The sequence below is a fragment of the Vombatus ursinus genome, unplaced genomic scaffold, assembly GCF_900497805.2.
Source record: "Vombatus ursinus unplaced genomic scaffold, bare-nosed wombat genome assembly UNPS02013758.1, whole genome shotgun sequence".
Classification (NCBI taxonomy): Eukaryota; Metazoa; Chordata; class Mammalia; order Diprotodontia; family Vombatidae; genus Vombatus; species Vombatus ursinus.
Window position 1 is genome coordinate 9,975 of NW_020953536.1, and position 19,861 is coordinate 29,835.

The window sequence follows — 19,861 nt, forward strand, 5'->3', positions numbered from 1 at the left end:
GGCTCCAACGTACCTTCCTAGTCTGAACCCTATGGTCCAGCCCTGGGTCATTCCCTGGGCACCTCTGTTGTCTAGTAAGCATTTCATCTCCTCACCCTCCCATCAACCCCTGGGCTGTGTTACAGAAAGGGAGAGAAAGACAGCCCCTCTTCCCGCCACCCCCAGCTCCCAAGGACAAGGTCACCTCTAGGCAAGGGTAGATTCTGGGATTCCTAGTACCCAGCCTAGCCCAGATAGGAAAGAGACAAGAAGACAGGGAGACACAAGGCCATTATAGCTTCAGCCAAGAATAGACAGAAACATGGAGATACAGAGACCTGGAAACGTGAGAACGCAGAAACACAAGACCTGGAAACAGAAAGGGAGACAAAGATATAGGAAGACAAATAGGGAAACAGATATGGATACCCTGAGACACAGAGACTCGGGGACAGGAAAGGGCAGAAGGGCAGAGGGCAGATAGGGAAGCCAAGGGCCCAGCCCTGGACACTGGGGAGGAGGGCCCAGGCCACTGCGTAGCGACCCGTGTTCGAGTGGGCAGGGGAAGACAGGGCTGGATCTGGGTAATGACCCCCCCACTCCGCCCCCCCGCTCTAGACCCAGGGTGCCAGGTGAAGGTTGCGTCACCCGCCTGCCCGCTCCCTCTCGGGCTGCTGAGTCGGCGGGGCAGCCCTGGGCGTTTCTGCTCCCGGGGGCCGGGAATCCGCCCAGACTCCACCCCGACAGGGAGGGAGGGGGCGGATAAAAACTTCTAGCGCTTCCCAAACAGGCCACAGTCACTGGGCAGTCGGGTAACCCTAGGCTTCCTCCTCCCACTCTTCCTGGATTCTTGATTCCCGGACCTTGACTTGTACTTCCAGAGCGGATTTTGTGGATTATTCGGGGGGGCTTTTAATTTTTAAAAATTTTGCGGGATTCGGGACTGGAGCTCGGGTTTTGATCGGTGAGTGGATTCGGCGTAGGGACCACGGCATCGTGGGGGGAATGGGGTGGCAAAGAGTGGAATTGGTGGGGGGGGCGAGGAGACCTCCGGAGGAAGAATTCTCAAGTCATCTGGGAGGTTTACTCCTCTCCAAGATGCCCGATGGGGGAAGGAGAGCCCAAGAAACACTCTCCGGTCCTGGGCTGTTGGGCGTCTAAAAGTCTAAAGGGAGTTGGAGTGTGTGGGTTTGTGTGACGGTCCGTCTGTCTGTGGGCCTCTACGTGAATGTCTTCGACTTCAAAAAGTGAGGGTAGGAATGAGGACCAAACACTACTTTTGAACCATAGAACTGGTCCTAGTCCCGGCTGTGTGACCTTGGGTCAGCTGCTTGCCCTCTCTGCCACCACCACCCCTTTCTTTTCAAAGGAGGGGGTTGGGCTAGGTAACGTGGGAGAATCCTTCCTAGGGTTGGTAGTTGGGTTCCTGCTTCTCCCTCCATCTCTGCTGGAGTCTGTTTCTCCCACCCAACAGCCCCCCCTCTAGCCCCGCACGCGGGAGCACACACCCCGCCCCCCTTCTTTCGGGCCTGAAGTCCCTCCAGGTGGCGGGAGAGGGCGCTCGCGCGCTGCTGACTCATGGGGAGCGTTGCTCTGGGTCCCCGCCCCAGATCACCCCCTTTCCTGCTTCCCTCCCCCCGGTACTCGGGCTCCCTGGCTCTACCAGCGAGACGCCGCGCGTCACTGCCTCCTAGGCGGGGGGGGGGGGGAGCCCATCTATTAAAGGATCCCATATTTCCCCCCTCACCTCGGCTCCCCAGCTTTGCGAGGTGAGGGAGGCCCTCAAGACCATTCTCCCCCACCTCTCTCTCGCCCCACCCTGGGGCGGTGGCTGTTTGTGGAGGGAGGGAGGTGCATAGATCTCAAAGCGTGTGTGTGTGTGGGGGGGAGATCTTCACAGTATTTTGCCCAAGCCACGTCACTGAAGGAGGGAGGCAGGGAGGGCGGGGCACACTTGTGTTAGTGCAAGCCTTCCAGCGCCTCCCCCCAGACCCCCCTGCGATTTGAGATCCCCGGTGGCCCGGATGCCCCGCCCGCTCTCCCCTCCCCAGCCCTACCCTGAGCACCAATGCCACTTCGCACTGTTCTTGCCCTGTCCCTTCTCTGCCACTAACAAATGACTTTGGACCCTAAGCTTCAGAGCCCCGGCGCCCCCATTTTGACGTTTCCAAATCCACCTCCACCACACACACACACTCTCTCTCTCTCTCTCTCCCTCTCTCTCATGGTGGAGCGGTAAGGGAGGCCATTTCTTCCCAATGCTGGGAACAATGGTGTCTGTGGTCCACGCGGACCTTGGTGTCTTCCTCAGATTGCGTGGGCGGCTCCCCCTTTCTTCCCCAGCGCCTGGGTGTTGGCCGCCTCTCGCCCCCGCGCTTATTTTTGGGAGCTCGGCGGTGACTTATCCTCTAATTAGATTCTAAATCGGGGAAGGAAAAGAAGGAAAAATCCCCGCACACCCTCCCGGGCCCCCTCCCCACGCAGCTCGCCCGCTCCCCGAGCAAGCTCTTTGTTGTGGGGCTCGGAGATTATGAATGGCTGGGAAGATGGGGGAGGGCTGGCTAGGGGAGGGACTGACTAGGGGGGCGGGAGGACGGGCGCCGAGGGGATGGGGGCGGGGAGGGGTAGCCGAGCCCAGCTGATTGGCGGGTTGCTGCCAGACGGGCGGGGGGGGGGTGGGCCCTGGCGGCCGGGGGGGGGGGGGGGCCGGTTGGGCCGCGATTGGTGGAGGGCGGGGGCCGCCGGGGCGTTCGAAGCGCTGCGATTGGTCAGCGGCGCCCGGCAGAGTAAGTAGTGAATGAGAGAGCTGAGGCGGGGGGAGGCGAGGAGGAAGGGGGGCGGGCTCAGCCCCTTTAGAACGTTGATACATTATAACTTTTTTTTTGTTACTTTCACCCCCAGAGCTCCGAGCGGCGGCGGGAAGCAGCCGCAGCAGCATCTGCGAGCGGCCGCGGCTGCTGTTGCTAGGTTCGGCTGAAGGCAGAGAGAGAGAAAGAGAGGGGGGCGGGGAGAAGGGGAGAGGAGGCCAGAGAAAGCAGGCGGCTGTGAACCTCTTTTCCCCTCCCTCCGCCTGTTCTCCCCCCCACCCCCGCGCCCGGGCTCTCCAGCCTCCAGCTCCCGGGCAGTGGCCCTTTAAACGCTCCGCCCTCCGGTCGGGAGGCCGCGTCCTCGGCTAGAGCCCTGAAAGGTGCCGCTCTTTTCTGCCGTCTCCTTTTCCCGCGAAGGGGTTCGGTTCTTGCCAACTCCGGACTGTTGTGCTGGGTTAGCCGGTAGGCGAGCCAGCCGAGCGCCACTTGAGGACCTGGCGGCGGCTGGGTCGGGGGAAGAACAAGCAAGGGCCCGGCCAGGACGCAGGGACCCTATCGGCCACTTCTGTACGCTTCGCTTCTCGCTCTGCTGGGCTACATCCTGGGTCCGCCGATGGAGCCGCAGCCCAGCGCCCGGAGCTGCCGGCGTGGAGCCGCCCCCGCTGCCCCTTGCGAGCTGCTGGCGGCCGAGCCTCCGATGAATTTGTGCATCAACACGACCACGGGCGCCCGCTATGAGCTCTCCGTGCCCGGCGAGGAGACGGTGGAAGGGCTCCGGAGGCGCCTGTCTCAGCGTCTGAAGGTGCCCAAGGAGCGCCTGGCGCTGCTCTACAAGGAGACGTAAGTACCGGAGCGAGCCCCTGACCCTTTTATCTTCCCTCCGCCAGCCGGGGCCCCTCTCCCGCAAGCTAACAAAGGCTGTATCGCGCTGGGCTCCGGGTTTGGCGAAGGGGGCGGCGAGACCGGGAGGGAGGAGAGGAAGAGGAGGAGGAGGAGGAGGAGGTGGGCGCTTCTGGAGAGGGCTGGAGGGGTGTGCGAGCTCCTCGCGCCCTCCTCCTCTATCCTCTCTGCCTCTTGGCCCCTTCTCTCTCTCCCACCCCCAGTCTACCTCTCTCCGCGACTCCTGTCTCTGTAGACCTCTCGACCTCTGCGTCTGTCTGTCCCCCCCCCGTGTGTGTGTGTGTGTGTGTGTGTGTGTGTGTGTGTGTGTGTGTTCCTTCCCTGTCTCTGTCCCTGGGTGTCTCATCTCAATGTCTCTTCTCCCCTCCCCCGCCCCCCCCATCTGTCTCTTGTGTCTCGATTGTCCTTCTCCCCCCCCCAACGTTTGTCTCTGTCTCCGTGTCTGTTACTCGTTTTCTGTTTTTCTGGCCCCCCCCTTCGAGCACAAAGACTGCAGCCCCCAATCCCCCCACCCCCTGCCTAGCTCCGAAGCCTGCAGCCTTTTCTCATGCGTTGCTCCCACCCCCTCACCTCTTCCCCTTTCGAAATCTGATTCCCGACTGCAGGGCTTGCCTGCCCGAGGCTCTTGGGGGGGGGTGAAGGGGGCAGTTTTCCGGGAGGGGAGGGGAGGAGGAGGAGGAGGTGGGAGGAGACGACAACGACAGTCTCCAGGCTTCAGCGGTTTAACCCGGACAGCTAAAAATGGAAAATGTGAACCTTTCATGCCAGAAAGTTTCCGGGGGGTGCCTGGGCTGGATCTGTAGGGAGCCATGGTGGCTGTCCTCTGGGCCTCTGTCCCTGTTCCAGCTTCTATCTCAGCTCCTGTCTCTGGGTCTCTCTGTCCTTGCCCAGTTTCTGGGTCTCTCTGTCCCTGTTTGCCTCTCTGTCTCTCTGTCTCCCCTCCCCCTCCCCGCTTTGTTCTGAGGTAGGAGCTCTCTGGGAGCCTCTTCTCCCCCTTATCCGCCCCCCCTTTATTTAAATAACCTGAGGCCTGGGGGAGAAAGGGAGGGAGGGAGGGAAGGAGGGGGCCGGTTGGGCTGGGGCCTTCCCCGTGGGGCTTGGCGGGCCAGGGGTGGGGGAGGGGCTTGGGGGGGGTCTCCTTTGTCTGAGCAGCCCTGGGCTGATCCTGCAGGGGAGCCCTGTTGGTGGCCGGGAAATGGGGGGAGGAGAGACGCTGCTTACCAATCTCATCTAGAGAACAGTCATAACTGGGTACTGAATCTTGGGGAGGGGGAGTAGCTATGGGCCATGGCCTACCTCCCACCCCCAAGCTGCTTTGGAGCACCTCAGTAGTGATGTGGAATGGTGTGGTGGGCAGCTCGTTGGCCAGTTCAGGGCACAAAGCCAGGACTCCTAGTCCTCCTTCCCTTCCTTGTCTAGTCTTTCTTCTTTCTTTCACAAGGACAGCTCCCCAGGAGAGGGAAGCAATGGGAGGACTGGGGCCACTGATGGTTGCAGGTTCCTTTACAAAGAGGAAAGCTTTGTCCTACCCCAGGCCCACCTTGGGGAGTTGGAAGCCTGACTTTAAGCAGCTGTGTGAACTTGTGCAAATCTCTTTTCTACTCTGGGCCTCAGTTTCCCCTCTCTGTCACGGTGGGGAGAATTATCCCCGGGGGGCCTCCTTGGGGCAGGTTGTTTTGTGATTGGCCAGTGAGACATTTAAAAATCTCTTGGTAAAATCTGAAGCTGTTTTGTAAATTTCGAGGTGGGGGGGGTGGGGTGTGTGCTACCGTGGTTTATGTTTGTTTTTGTCCTAGGAGAGTGGGCTCTGCAGTATGAGCAGAGTGACCCTGGTCTGGATTAAATAATAGGCCAGCTTCCTGCCTCTGGAAGCAGCTGGGGCCCTGCCCTGGTTTGTGAGAGCCAGGGAGGGGGGCAAAGAGAGCTTTCCAATTCTGTCTCTCCCCCCCACCCCATCCTCCTCCCCCCGAGTCCTTCTGCTACAGTTGCCGTCTCTCCACCACCTCACTCAGTCTCACCCCTCTCTTCCTCTTCCCTCCCTCCCTCTGCACAGACGCCTCAGTTCTGGGAAGCTACAGGATCTGGGTGTGGGCGATGGCAGCAAGGTGACGCTCGTCCCCACTGTGGAAGCCGGCCTCATGGTAAAGGATGCTCCCACACCTTGATTGGGGGGGAAGGGACTCTCCCTTCTGCCCCTCTCCAAACACACACACACACACACACATACTGTCTCTCTCTCTTTCTCTCTCTCTCTGTCTCTCTCTCTCTGTCTCTCTCTGACCTCCTGCGGGTCCTGATCCCTCCCATGCATACCTTCTGATCTCCTGTATGTCCCCCAACACACCTCCTGTGTGCCCCTGCCCCCTACCTCTGGATATCCCCTCCCACACTTCCTGACCTCTGTTTCTGCACCCTCCTTTTCTGACCTGCCTGTGTCTCATCTCCTCCCACCTTCTGACTGCCTGTGTGTCCCTGCACCCCACCTTTCTGACCACCTGTATATCCATCCCTCCCTCCTTTCCTCCCACTTCCTTACCTAACTACTTCCCCGTGGTTCTGTGGAAAGAGCATTGACTTTGGAGTCCCGGGTTCAAATCCAATCTCTGCCACTTAATACCTGAATGAGTCACAGTAGGGCCAGTTTCCTCATCTGTAAATTGAGGTCCTCCAAGGTCCCTTCCAGCTCAAATTTGTGACCGCCTCCCCACGTCCTCATCCACACATATACTGATCCTCAGCAGACAGGGGCCTTCCTTGGCATCTAGTCCCCTCATCCCTGGCAGAAATGCCCTTTACAGCACCCAATGTGTGGTCACACAGTCTCTGCTTATGACCTTCCCTCCTTCAAGCAAGCAATTTCTCTCTCTCTCTCTCTCACTCACTCACACACACACATACACACACACACACACACACAATGCCTCATAGGCTTTCCCTCTCTCCTCTCCCCACATAATCACACATCCCCCTTTGTGGATCTGTTCCTGTCCCCTCCCTCCTCTCTCTGGGAGGCCCCATTGGGTTCTCTGTGGCCCTGCAGTCGTAGTCCTTGGCTTGGGATCTGTTCACCTTCACCCCCTTTCATTGCCTTCTCACTTGGGGCTCTCACATTGTGACTTTTTCCTACCTCCCCCAAGTGCAGAAGTGAAACTTCCCACCTCCATCTCCCCTACCCCTGTGGTTTTGTCAGCAGGAACCCCAAGTGACCTTGGCTTTCTCTTCTCTCTCAGTCCCAGGCCTCTCGGCCCGAGCAGTCCGTAATGCAGGCACTTGAGAGCTTAACCGAAACTCAGGTAAGGAAGGGGACCACTTCCGCTCCCTGGGTCTTGCGGCCAAACCTCAGCTCTCCCCCTCCCCCTCTTTGTTTTCCCCTGAAGCCTCAGGAGCAGGTGGGAGCCGGTGTGCACCAGGCTAGGGCCCGAGGTCACCCTGGCCTTCACCTCCTCCACCTGCTGACCTGCAGAGCTGGGGCTCCCTCCTTGCCCAAACAGCTCTGACCTTCAAAGGTTCCCCTCCCACAGGACTGAGCGTGAGACCGCTCTCGTATTTCACCAGGGTGTGGGGCAATGGACTGGGGGTGGGGGGAGGTTCGGCTGGCTGTGGGAGTGTTAGAGATGTGACTGAGGACCAAAGCTAATGATTTTTCCCCTCAGTGATCACCTGGCCTGGTCCAGGACCACCCCCACTCCTTTTGTTCCCTGCCTTTGGCCTCAGCAGCCAGTCTAAGATGGGAGGTCACCCTCTCTTCCTCTGGGATTAGAGTTTATCTCTTAGGCTAAGCCCTTCTTCTGGCCCCTTCTTGACCAAGACTTGGGCTGGTTCCTTTGCTGCTTCTCTCTAGGGCTGGGACATCTCTGGTCTGGCCCCCCCCCCCTGATCTTCCCCCTGGGATTGGGCGGCCCCCCATCCCCCCCCCCCCCCCCCCCACTTAGCTGCTGTTGACTTCTGGAAGGATTTCATTGCTGGAATTTTGTAAAGCAAAAAACCCTCCCCTGAGAGGAAGAGGAGGGAGGGACCTCCATGCCTGGGAGGGTACCTCTCCCCCTCCCAGCCACCCTGACTCTCCAACAGACTCCACCCCCAGAGTTTGTGCGTCAGCAAAGAGCAACCCTTCCCCCCCCAAACCAAACCTCTTCTGTGACCTTGTTTATTGTGTGTATGGGGGGGGCTTCCTTGGCCACCCGGCCCCCTCTGTCATGCCAGGAAGGCAGGGGCCGTGTGAGGAGGTCAGAGTTGCAAGCTGGGTGTCTGGATGCTTCTCTGGGTGGCCTAGGCCCAGAAATCGCTTGAGGTAGGGACAGGATGTTAGGAAAATGTTTTGTAATCAGGGAGGCTCGCCTTTCTTGGCCGGCTCCCTTCATGCCCTTGCCCTGGGAGCTCTGTGCCCAGTTTTGCCTGACTGTATCCAAGGCCTCTCTTTTGGGAAATGGGGTTGTGTTGGAATTGGGGGCTCCCACCCTCTCCTCTTGGCCCTGGCTCCAGCCTCCTGGGAGGGAGGGAGAGAGGAGGAGGAGGAGGAGGCCCGGGTTGACACAGTGCTTAGAAATCCTCAGGATGCCAGGGCCTCTGGGGGTGGGGAAGGCAAGGCAGAAGTAGAGAGGAGGGGGTGGGTGTGTGGGTGGGTGGGAGAAGGCCATTCTTGCCCAGAGCCAGGCATAAACCCGTTCTGCCACTTCCATCAGTGGCTCCTCTCCCCCCTTAGTTCCCCCCCCAACTCCCCCCCAGGGCTCATAGTTTCATGTTGAGGGGAGGGGGGCAGAGGAAGCTTCCCTGTGCCCGTGTTGCCAGGGGCCTCCTGGGAGAGCCAGCAGGCCTGGCGTAAGTAATCTGCAGAGATGGCAGGAATGGGAGGGGCTGTGTGTAGAGTTAGGTGGGGGGGTTGCGCCTCCAGGGCTCAGGTTACACGCCAGGTGGATTCCTAGTCCCGGGACAAAGGGGAGACCTAGGCCCAGCACCCCAGCCTTCGGGGTGGAGAGGAAGGAGTGTTTTAGTAGATGAGAAAGGGAGGGGTGACTTCCGCCTTCCCCCCAGCCCCCCCCCACCACCACACACAGGGTGTGTGAACAGGGGCAGGGTGCAGTTCCCGCTGGCTGGTGTAGGGGGAGGGCAAGAGGAGCAAAGGGGAGGGGGGGCTTTCTGGAGGAAGCCTCGCCCCATCACATCCGTTCCAGCCATGCCCAGCCGTGCGTGCGTCAGGCTTCACCGGGGTGGGAGGGGTGAGTGCGCTAGCGTCCAGGCGCCTGAGGACCTGGGCCTGTGATAGGGCTCCCTCAGGGCTGCTTTCCCGACAAGCCACTGTGTCATCTCTCCCTGTGGGAGGAAATGGGCTGGGGAGGCCGGCAAGCAGGGTGAGGGTGGAGGGTGGGGAAGGACACGGGCTGGAGGGAAGCAGGGACGTTCCTCCTCTCTGCTCGCTCTGGCTGCCCTCGCCCACCTCGCTGGGGTCAGCACCTTCTTGGGTGGGGGTCAGCCAATGAGACAGTTGGGCAGCTCGCCTTGGTGGGGAAGGGTGGAGAGACCAAGGCAGAGGGGACATGGCTCTTAGAGAGTTGTCCGGTCTCCCCCTCCCCAGCCAAGTGCTTGAGGTGCACGCTTGGCTGGGCTGGGCTGGAAGAGGCGGGGAAGGACCCTCTGAGGAGGTCACCCAGATTAGCTGGCCTGGTCAGAGCTACCAGAGGAGAGGGAAGGAAGGAGGGCGGAAGGGCAGAGGAGGCAAACAGAGCAGGCAGTGTTCTGAGTCATCCCCTCTGTCACTTCTGAGAATCAGAGGGCTACTCCCCCCTCCCTGCCCCCCACCCCAGGCCCCTGGGGAAGATGAGGCAGATGCTAATAGGAGCAATGGCCCTGGTCTCAACTGCCAGGTTCTGTCCCCTGGGCAGGAACCAGCTTTGGGGTGGGAGGCATTAAGAGCAGGCACTGGGACTCTGCCTGACAATGCCCATCTCCTCAGGATGGAGGGTGAGGTGGAAGCAGTCTCATAGTTTGGCAGGGGCCCTTATGGAGCCTAGTCTGGCACTGGAGTGCTGTGTGCCCTTTGAGAGCCTCAGTTTCCCCTTTGTGACGATCTCTCTGGTGTCTCCTAGGGTTCAGATACTCTGAAGTATGATCTTTATCAGAGGTCAGGCCACTGTATTTGAGGAGAGGGAGGAATGGCTAGCCCTGGGGCCCAAGGTCCTTCCAGGAACAAGCCGTCCCGCTCCCTGCCCTGGCCCCTGGTGTGTCCAGTCCTAGTGATCCCAGTGGCTTTGTCTGGAGACTACTGTGTGTGGGTCCTAGACTTCCCCCCAAAGCCCAGCCTAGAATTATCAGCCCACCCCCCCCACACACCCCCATGCTTCAGCTGGGCTGGGACAGATAAATATTTATCTTGAGGAAGCAAAGGTTAGAACAGAAGAATTTGTCCAAGAATTTTCCCTCCCACTCATTGGCTTCTAAGGCCAGGGTTGGGGGGGGAGGGGGCAGAGTGGGAAGCTGGGATGGGGAAAGAGGAAAAGAGGGTGGTATTTCGAGGGCCCCTGTCTGCTTCTTGGTACCCTTCTTGGCTCGAAGGCCACCCTGCCTTGACAACCATTGGTTCCCAGGATGGGGCCAAGAGGCAAATTCCTAGCCTCTGTGGGCCAGGAAAATGGCAGGGGTGGGTCCCTTCTCTTCCAGAAAAAAAGGATTTAGGAACTCTGGGATGTAAGGGAGGGCAGGAGTGTGACAGGGCTTCTAATGGCTGAATTGTGTCTCTGCTTATCTCTGGTACCTTACCAGCAGGTAGATGGGGGGAAGGGAGCACTTCTCCTCTTGAACTTCTGGTCTAGAGCTGGGGATGGGGATGAGAGGGGAGCAGGGAAGGAAACAGGTGTGTGTGTGTGTCTGTCTGTCTGTCTCACTGGGACCCCCACCTCCAAGAACATTGTGTTGTCTGCCTTCCAAGGAAGAGGAGGGCCCCCTTCCCCTTTTTATTAGGGGGTCAGGCAGGAGGATTGTATAGGGCATACCTGCCTCTCTCGATAGGGGCTCCCCTGGTGTCCAGGGATGCTATGTGTGTATGGTTAGACTTGCTCTTGTATAATGGGATAGTGACCCTTGGCACAGGCCCCAGGGTCGCTGGGACTGGTTTTTCAAGGGGCGGTGAGCGGGGAGGCCCCTGTCCTTTACTGACCAGAGATCACTGAACACAGAGCTTCCTAGGGAAACACTGGAAGCCCAGGGTAGAGGAGTGGAGTTACTTGACCAGGCATGGGGCAGGCCCCGACCTCTTGCCTCCCAGGCTTGCACTCCTGGATCTGGCAGTGTCTGCGAATATGATAGTCAGGAAAGAAAAATGGCATGGGGGGGGAGTCACTCTTCCAGCCTGGACTTTGGCTCTTGGGTTTCCCCACCTCTTACCCTCAATGGAGAACAGCTGTACCTGGTTATCTTCCTTTTGGGTGGGTCTGGGGTGACAGGCCCTAGTCCTGGGAGTGCCACAGAGCTTTGACCTTGGAGGGGCGGGGGCACCCTGCCTTGGGAGAAGGACGGAAGGACAGGGAACCCAAGGGGACGTTCTGATCCTGCTATCCTGTTTCACTCCTGCCCTCTCAGAACTGTACTGTTCTATGGTAGTGATTGCTTCTGAGATTAAGACTTACAACCCTAAAATCTAAGCTGGGACAGCACCTTGGGAAGCTTAGAAAGTCAAAGCTGAAAATGGCTTTAGAATCCAGGATGTCAGAGCCGGGAGGCCCCCTAGAACAGAATATCAGGGCTGTGAGGGCCCGTCTAGTCTCTTCGATTTACAGATGGGAAAACTGAGAACCAGGTGGGCCTTTCGCAAGGTCTCAGGGACAACGGTAGAGTCCCCGGTCGCTGGCTCTACCAGGGACCTCTTCCTCTGAGGGAGGGGGGGCGCAGCCTGCCGCGAGAGGCAGGATTCGCCACCCTCACCGGTTCCCTCCTTCCTTCTCTGCGCAGGTCAGCGACTTCCTCTCGGGCCGCTCCCCGCTCACCTTGGCCCTCCGAGTAGGTGACCACATGATGTTTGTGCAGCTCCAACTGGCTGCCCAGCAAGCAGCTGCAGGTGCCCAGCTCCAGCATCGACAACACCTCGTGGCGGGGCGTGGGGACCCGGGGGCCACAACCAGCACCCCTTCACCCTGCCGATCATCTAGCCTCGCTGCTGCCGCCACCGCCCGAGTCCCCGTGCCTGCCTGCCCGCCCAGCCCCTCCTCGACCTCCAGCACACCCGCCTACTTCAGCCCTGCCCACCCCTCGCCCGTCACGGCCGGCGTGTTCCGGTCCCACGGCGCCAGCACACAAACGGTTAACGGCAGCACAGTCTCCTCCTGTTCTGAGGTGATTCAGGGATGGGGAGGGCAGAGTAAGACTGGGGGAGGGACTGCTGAGCTTGGATTCCTAGATCTGAGTCTAGAACCCATTCTAGGGTAGGAACCCAGCCTCTGCCAGGGTGGCCACTCCAAGACACGTAGAGGTCACTCCTGAAAGAGACCTCAGATGTAATCTAGTATGACCCCTTAATTTTGTAGATGGGGCAAGTGAGATGCAGAGGAGGGAATTCACCGACCCAAGGTCACACAGCTAGTAAATGGTAGAGCCTGGATTTTTGAATACTGGTCCTCTGACTGTACATCTTGGCTCTCCCTGCTATACTAGACTGTCTCTGGCTCCCTCCTATTTCCCTTTCCATCTCTTTTTATCCCCACCATCTCCAAACCGGGCTTCATGGCCACTCTGCCAGGTCCACAGAGGTAGCTTGTGGTGTCTTGGGAGTCAGAAGCCTAAGTGGCCTCAAATCTCAGCTTCAGTATTGGCTGGCTGATTGACTCTGGGGACTTCGCTTCTGAACCTCAGTTGTCCCATTTATAAAATGGGCACAACCAGATTGAATGTTTCCTACCTAACAGGGCTGTTGAGATAAAGGCAGTTGTAGACCTTGAAGTGCTGCAGGTTCTGAATGGGGCCTGGGGGCTGGGGGCTGGGAGCTGGGTTGCAATACTCTGGAGCTGACCCCCATCTCTCCTGGCAGGTGGATTGTGCCTCTCATAGCAGCAGCACCAGCCCCTCCTCCTCCTCCTCCGCCACCCCCTCTTCCCCACCCAGCAGTAGCCCAGCCCCAAGCACGCGCTCCCGGAAACCTGGCGCCGTCATCGAGAGCTTCGTGAACCATGCTCCAGGAGTCTTCTCAGGGACCTTTTCTGGTATGGACTGAAGCCCATCACTGAGGCTCATGGGACTCCCCACTACCCCTTCTAGAGGTTTTCAAGCTACTTATTCCCTCATGAGATATGAACTTAGAAGAAATGAAGATGGAGAATGAGAGCTAGGAGAGAACCTGGAACACAATGTCAGAGCTGGGAGGGCCCTTAGAACATGGAATGTCAGAGCTGGGAGGGTCCCTAGAACACAGACTGTCAGAGCTGGGAGAGCCCTTAGAACGTGGAATGTCAAGAGCTGGGAGGGCCCTTAGAACCCAGAATGTCAGATCTGGGAGGGTCCTTAGAACACAGGATGTCAGAGCTGGGAGGGCCCTTAGAACATGGAATGTCAGAGCTGGGAGGGTCCCTAGAACACAGACTGTCAGATCTGGGGGGGCTCTCAGAACCCAGAACGTCAGAGCTGGGAGAGCCCTTAGAACATGGAATGTCAAGAGCTGGGAGGGTCCTTAGAACACAGAATATCAGAGCTGGGAGGGCCCTCAGAACCCAGAATGGTCAGAGCTGAGAAAGCCCTTAGTTAGAACACAGGATGTCAGAGCTGGGAGAGCCCTTAGTTAGAACACAGGATGTCAGAGCTGAGAGGGCCCTTAGAACATGGAATGTCAAGAGCTGGGAGGGCCCTTAGAACCCGGAATGTCAGATCTGGGAGGGCCCTTAGAGATCTGGTCCAAGTCTCTTGTGTTGTATAGGGGAAGACTGAGGTCCTGAGAGGAGAAGCCCCAAGATAGCAATGGGAAGGGTAGACTCCTAGTGCAGGTTTCTCCTGTCTGCACCATCTGCCCACATAGCCGCTCTCTCTCTCTCTGCCCCCAGCTGAATTTGTCTTGAACACTGCCATCCTAGCTGCCCTCCATCTTCTCCCTCTCCCGGTCTCCTCTGCTTTCCTGGGGAGCACGATCTCTGGTTACTACCTGGCCATTTAGGGAAGATCTTCTCCAATTCCTTCATATCACGGAGGAGGAAAGCAGAGCCCAGAGAAGGAGGGAGTCAGCCCGTTGTCGATGGCAGACCCCTCCTCCCTTCTCCTCGTTACCCAGGCCCCAGAACCTCCCTCTGTGCCACCCCCCTTTCCCAGAACCAGGGAAGGACGCGGTCCAGTCCGACACATACACTTCCTTTCCTCCCACAGGCACGTTGCATCCAAACTGCCAGGACAGCAGCGGCCGCCCGCGGCGGGACATCGGCACCATCCTGCAGATCCTCAATGACCTCCTGAGTGCCACGCGGCACTACCAGGGTATGCCCCAGTCCCTGGCCCAGCTCCGATGCCAGACCCAGTGCTCGCCCTCCCCCGAGCTCACCACCAAAGCTACCTCTTGCGAGAAGCTGACGTCCCCGCTGCACTCCGTGGTCCAGAGCCAGATCCGGATGTGCAAGCCCAGCGGTGAGTGCCTGCACACCTGGGCCAGGGTGTACCTGGGAGGGTAGCTAGTCATTCCAGGATAAAGGCTGAACCCCTTGGAGGGGCCAGAGCAGAGTAGAGCAGCTGGCCAAGAGGGGAGGGGAGAGGGGGGTCAGTTTCCTTAGTTAGGGCAGCCCCCAGCATTCAGGACCTTTAGAAAGTGCTGCAAGTCCCAGCCTGGCCGTGCCCTGCCCTTCTGTCCCCATCCCCATCCCCCAAGGGGTTAACACTCTGAGGTTCCTGGGGCCAGATGGCCCCAGTGTAAGTTAGCAGGCTTTTTATGAATGGGTTCTCCCTCCTTCCTTCCTTCCCCTCCCCCCCCAGTCTGTTCCCTTCCATCCCCTTCCCCCATCTGCTCCGTTTTTCTTTTCTTCTCTCCCCCCCACCCCAACACAGTAGGGGACTGTGAGCATATTCAGATGGGGGATGGGTAGGGAGAGAGAATTAATCTGCATATATTAATTTCTAGCCTTTCCTTCTCTCGCCCCATAGTGCTGGGTGCAAGAAGGAGGGGGCAGAGGAAGGGTGTTAGTGTCTGGCAGGGGTGATTGAGGAGAGGCCAATTCCAGCCCCCTCACCCCCACCTTCACCAGGCCAGACAAAGGTCCTATTGAGGGGGGCAGGGGGGGTGGAGGCAGTGGGGGGAGGGGAAGTCAGAGGGGCCCTGGATTAAGAGAAGCAAGAGGGACAATCTGCCCTTTCTCTGAGACAGGATGTGTTCTACACCAGGGAAGAATTAAAGGGGATCCCCCCTCCCCCAAAATTCCTTCCTTCCTTAGCTCATAGGAGAATGTCAGAGCTGGAAGGGCCCTTAGAACAAAGAATGGCAGAAGAGGGAGAGCCCCTGGAACACCACAGCACAATTGGGAGAGTCCTTAGATCACCTGATGTTCTAGGTCAGCTTTGGTCTTTGTCCCCTCCCCCTCACCTAACACAATGCCCAGTACAGAGTAGGCACCTGATATATGTTGTATTGAGTCCAATAAAACAGTAAGATGCTGGTGACCGCCCAGATCACCTCCAAGGGGATAATCCCATGTCAGAACTGAGAGGGACCTTAAAAGAGAGAATGTTGGAAGGAACCAGCATTGCAGGAACCCAAAAGGCCTGGGTTCAAATCCCACCTCTTAGACTTGCTCACCTGGATGCTCTTGTGGGCAAGGCCCTTCCCTTCCCTGGGCCTTAGTTTCTTGATCTGTCAAAGGAGGGGTTTGGGCCAGATGGTGGCTAAGGCCCCTCTCATCTCTAAATCTAGAATCCTAGGAAGCTGCAATGACAGGATGTCTGTCAGAGATGCTGGTTTCCCAGTCCCAGTTTCCCAGCCAGCAAGTTTACTGAAATACCAGCCTGCATTCTCTCAGTGAGCAGCTAGCTACTCCACCACTGTGCTGTGGAGTTTGGGGAATGTTCTCTAATACCGAAAAGGAATCCCTGATCTGACCCAAACCTCATATTGATGTTGAGACCCTGAGAAAGCCGTGGCCAAGGCCACATTCCTTTGCTCTGTTAATGGCAGGGTGTCTCTTAATGCAAGCACTGCTGCTCCTTTTTAATTCAGCACTTATTAAATGCCTACCGTATGCAGGGCAGGTTCTCAATTCCAAACGCTGCCTAACCTCATAGAGCTTTTAAATTCCACCAACCTCCCAAGGCTTGGTTTGGAGACGGAACATCAGTTCCCAGCCAGGCCTGCGCAGATATGTCCTGTCTCCCCCACCCCAAGGCCAATGTCCTTTCTTCAGGAATCCCTGGGGTCAGTCCCAGGCCCTGGGAGAGGCCATGTGGTCCTGTAGCCATCTGTCTTGGGCAGGAGATAGAGATCTCTGGGGACAGCCTGGTCTCTCTTCCATTACCCACCTCCCCAGCTTAGGGCTCCCTGGGGAATGGGGGGGGGGGACAGGGAGAGAGGTCACCTACAACAGAGCCCCGCTCCTTCCTGGGCCAGGAGAGTCCTGGGCCTAGCTTTCGTGGTGCAGGGAAGGCACTCGGCACCCAGCCTGCCTAGCAGGGAGCTCCAGGGGCATGTCACTGGGCATTATCGCAGGGAGCCCAGGGCAGATAGTGACAGCCTGCATCCTTGGCCAACTCTGGCATTCTCTGCATTTAGGGGCAGGAGCTAGGAGCCAGGGGCCCTTGTCCCCACAGATTCTCCTACCTCATCCCTGGGTCATCTTGGAAATCACTTTCTCTTCTCTCAGCCTCAGTTTTCTTATCTGTAAAACGGCTAAGTTGGACTAAATGGTCCCTCAGCTTTGTGAATCTGATAATCCCCTCTCCTGGCTAAGTCTTCAGAAGAAGGATCTTTGATCTCTCCTGCTGAGGGATTTAGAAGGGACCAAGAGACTTATCCTGCTGAGGCTCAGAAAGGGGGCAGATGTCCATCCAGGGTGACACAGTCACCAGGGCAGAGCCAGGCTTTCCCCCGCTCCTCGTGACTCCCAGGCCTGGGGTCCTGGTCCCCTGAATAGACACGCACGAACACACATGTTCATCCCGGACCCTTGATTTACAGGAGACCGTCTGAGGCAGACGGAGAACCGGGCCACTCGGTGTAAGGTGGAACGTCTACAGCTGCTCTTGCAGCAGAAGCGCCTTCGGCGGAAGGCCCGGCGGGATGCCCGAGGCCCCTACCACTGGCTCTCGGGCCGCAAGGCAGGCCGGGCCACCAGCAGCAGCAGCAGCAGCAGCAGCAGCAGCGGGGCCAGTGATGCTGGCGGTCTCGACCTCGATTTTGAGGACTCTCTCTGGAAGCCTGAGGTTAAGGCGGACCTCAAGTCAGAGTTCGTGGTGGCCTAGGGTCTGCCCCAGCGGCATTCGCCTCCCGGCCCCAGGTCCGGACAGAGGGCTGGCTCTGTCTGCCCGTCCCCCCGTCTTTGCCCCTGGCCCCCAGTAGTGTCCCCTTAATTTCTCGGGGGCGGGGTGGGGTGGGGATGGCAGGCCAGAGGGCCGAGGTTGTCCCCCTGGGTCTGAGGCTTGGTCTCAGCACCCCAGCCTCGTCCCTCTATGCCCAACAGACTGTGGCTGGTCCTCCTGGCTGGCCTCCTCCCTCTCTTGCCTCTTCTCCCCTTTTTTCCCTCTGCCAGAATCCTACCAGGGGCCACCCCTGTACCCAGGGAAGCCCAGCCCCCCTGCCCTGGGGCCGTCCCTTCCCCTCTTTGCCCCCCCTCCACATATGTAGCATTGTGCCAGATGGTTTGAGTGAGCTAAACAGACTCCACCAGCAGCCCACCCCCGCCTGCCCCAAGCCCCACCCCCGCCCTGTACCCCGTTCAGGTCTAAGTAGACAATACGTAATTGAACAGACTCATAGTGCACTTTACAGATTTGGGGAGGGGGGTGGGGGGATGCTTTCTCCCCGAAACTCCAGCCTCCACTCCAGGCCAGTGCAGCAGACAAGGTTGAGCCCAAACCACACAAAAAGCTGCTCCACACCGGCCAGGGCAGCTGGCGCCCCTCAAGTTTGGGTCATTTCTGGCTCCCCAGGTGTCCTGTCACTGTGTGGTTGGGATTTTTGGTTGGTTTTGGTTTTTTAAGGCCTTAGCTGGAGATTTTGGCCTTGGGACTGACTCCCTTCTGGGGGAGATTTTTTTTAGTTCTCTCTACCCCATCCCCTTTATACCTCCTCCTCCTCCTCCAGGGTACTGCCCGCAAGGTGGGTGGCTGGCTGGCGTCGGAACAAGCCAGCCTGCCTGGGAGCTGGGTCTTCCTTCCCACTCCTCCCAGAGGGAGAGGACAAGAATGGAGGCCAGAGGTGTCTCTTGCCCACCCACCTCATCCTTTCTCCCATGTGCCACCTGCCTTGAACCTTCATCTCCCTGCCCTGCCTCCTCTTCCCCTCCCTGTTTTCTGACCCCCCTGCCTGGGCTGGGGTATTTATAGAGTAAATTGACTGTCTGACTGAGCCAGTTTCAGATCTGAGCCTCTCTCCTCAGGCCCTGGGAGAGAAAGGAGTGGGGAGGAAGGAGTGCTCTGTCCCCTCCTCCTCCTCTTGCTCACCTGATCTGTGTGTTGGGGGGAGCTTGCTATTTGCCCCTCCCCCCTGGGGGGCAGGGGGACCAGCTGCCCACGGGAGGAGGTGGTCTGGGGAGACCCCTGCCCCTGACCCAAGTGGGGGAGGGCATGGCCTTGTAGCATTAACCCTATTTGGGGGAGGGGACAGGCCCCTCCTGGCCTTGCCCCACCTTTGCCCCCCACCCTCTGTTTCTTCCCAGCCTGGCCAGCCCCCGAGGGCCCACTCAGAACCCTCTCCCTCTTGAGCTCGCTGCTGCCGCCCTAGTGGCCACATCCCCTGTCGGGGGACAAATAGATGCCAGGGCTGGGACACGGAGGTGGGGTGGGAGACTTCTCTTCCCCCCAATCTCCCTCCCCACGGGGCCATTTCAATGGATTTTATTTTATTAAATCACTTGTTTCTTTTTTACGGAGATGGACTGAGCTGTCTGGGCCCTGCCCCCTTCTGTCCTTCCCTCCACACCCTGCCTCCCCATTCCACCATCTGTGTCCCACTCCTCCTCCCCCTCATCCTCCCATCAGTTGGGAAAGCCAGGACCTCACTGATCGTTTCCCCCCACCTTGCTCCCAGCCTAGAGACCCTTCCCTCCCCTCGGTCTTGTGACAACACCTCATGTCCAGATGTGAGCATCCCTGTGTTCCTGTAGCTTTGTAATTATTTTTTTGGGGTGGGGGTGGGGGGATACTCGAGGCGTAATATTTTTCCAAAGGGAGAAAAAAAGTCAAAACTCGAGCTTTGTGGGGTGTTTTTTTTTCTTTTTTTAAGATTTGGATTTCTATTTAAATGTCTGGCGTTTGTTTTATTTTGTTTTTGTTTGAATTCCTTTGGTGCCTGCTTCACAGACCTCCCCTGTCCTGGCAAGGCGTACCTGGAGGGGGGGAATGGGAGCAGGCACACACCATGCCACCAGTCTCTTGCCCATGAGGGCCAGGGGCTCACGAGCAGAGCATTATTTCCCAGTGTTCCCTGGTGGGTTTGGGCGTAGCCTTTGGCCCCCCACCATCCTCCCCTCTCCCCTGCACTCCCTTTGTCCACGTTACCTGTGTGAGAACCAGACAGTGAGAGGAGAAAACCGCCCACCATGATTTTAAAATAATAAACAGACCATGAAACACGAGCTGGAGTCATCTCAATTGGGTGGGTTGGCTGCTTCAGGGGGCCGAGGCTTCTTGGGGCTTACTGAGCTTGGGTTGGGAGTACTGAGGTCAAGAAGGACGAGGGGATTGGCCTGACGTGAAAGCACCAGCTAAGCTGGTGCCTGGGGAGCCTGCAAGTGAGTGCTGTCCTCTGTTGTCCAACCTTCCTTGTCCACTGCCGTCAGTCCTACTCAGGTGCCCATCTGGGCTTTAGTCTGGGTGCCTCAGGTGTGGGAATGATTGGAACACCACAAGCCACCACTTGTCTCTACTTATTATGTACAGCTGAGCCTGAAAACAGGCTGTTACCTCCCTTAGGCTCTGCCCAGACTGTAGCCTCATGGGGCTCAAGTGGCTTCCCAGAGTGTATGCAGGGGGGCCTTATGCTAAGCCCTGCAGTCAGGGTGCCCAGAGCCAAGCAT

At 58.3% G+C, this 19,861-nt stretch overlaps 1 protein-coding gene across 1 annotated transcript; it reads left to right on the forward strand.

Annotated features, from left to right (window-relative positions):
- The first annotated feature begins 758 nt into the window (after positions 1 to 758).
- Positions 759 to 19,420, forward strand: LOC114040608 (midnolin-like). Its single transcript, XM_027858717.1, has 8 exons — positions 759 to 943; positions 2,881 to 3,626; positions 5,740 to 5,827; positions 6,917 to 6,979; positions 11,628 to 12,008; positions 12,700 to 12,871; positions 14,019 to 14,273; positions 16,804 to 19,420. The coding sequence occupies exons 2-8, from the start codon at positions 3,400 to 3,402 to the stop codon at positions 17,085 to 17,087; spliced, it is 1,470 nt and encodes a 489-aa protein (XP_027714518.1). The 5' UTR covers positions 759 to 943; positions 2,881 to 3,399; the 3' UTR covers positions 17,088 to 19,420.
- The last annotated feature ends 441 nt before the right edge of the window (positions 19,421 to 19,861 follow it).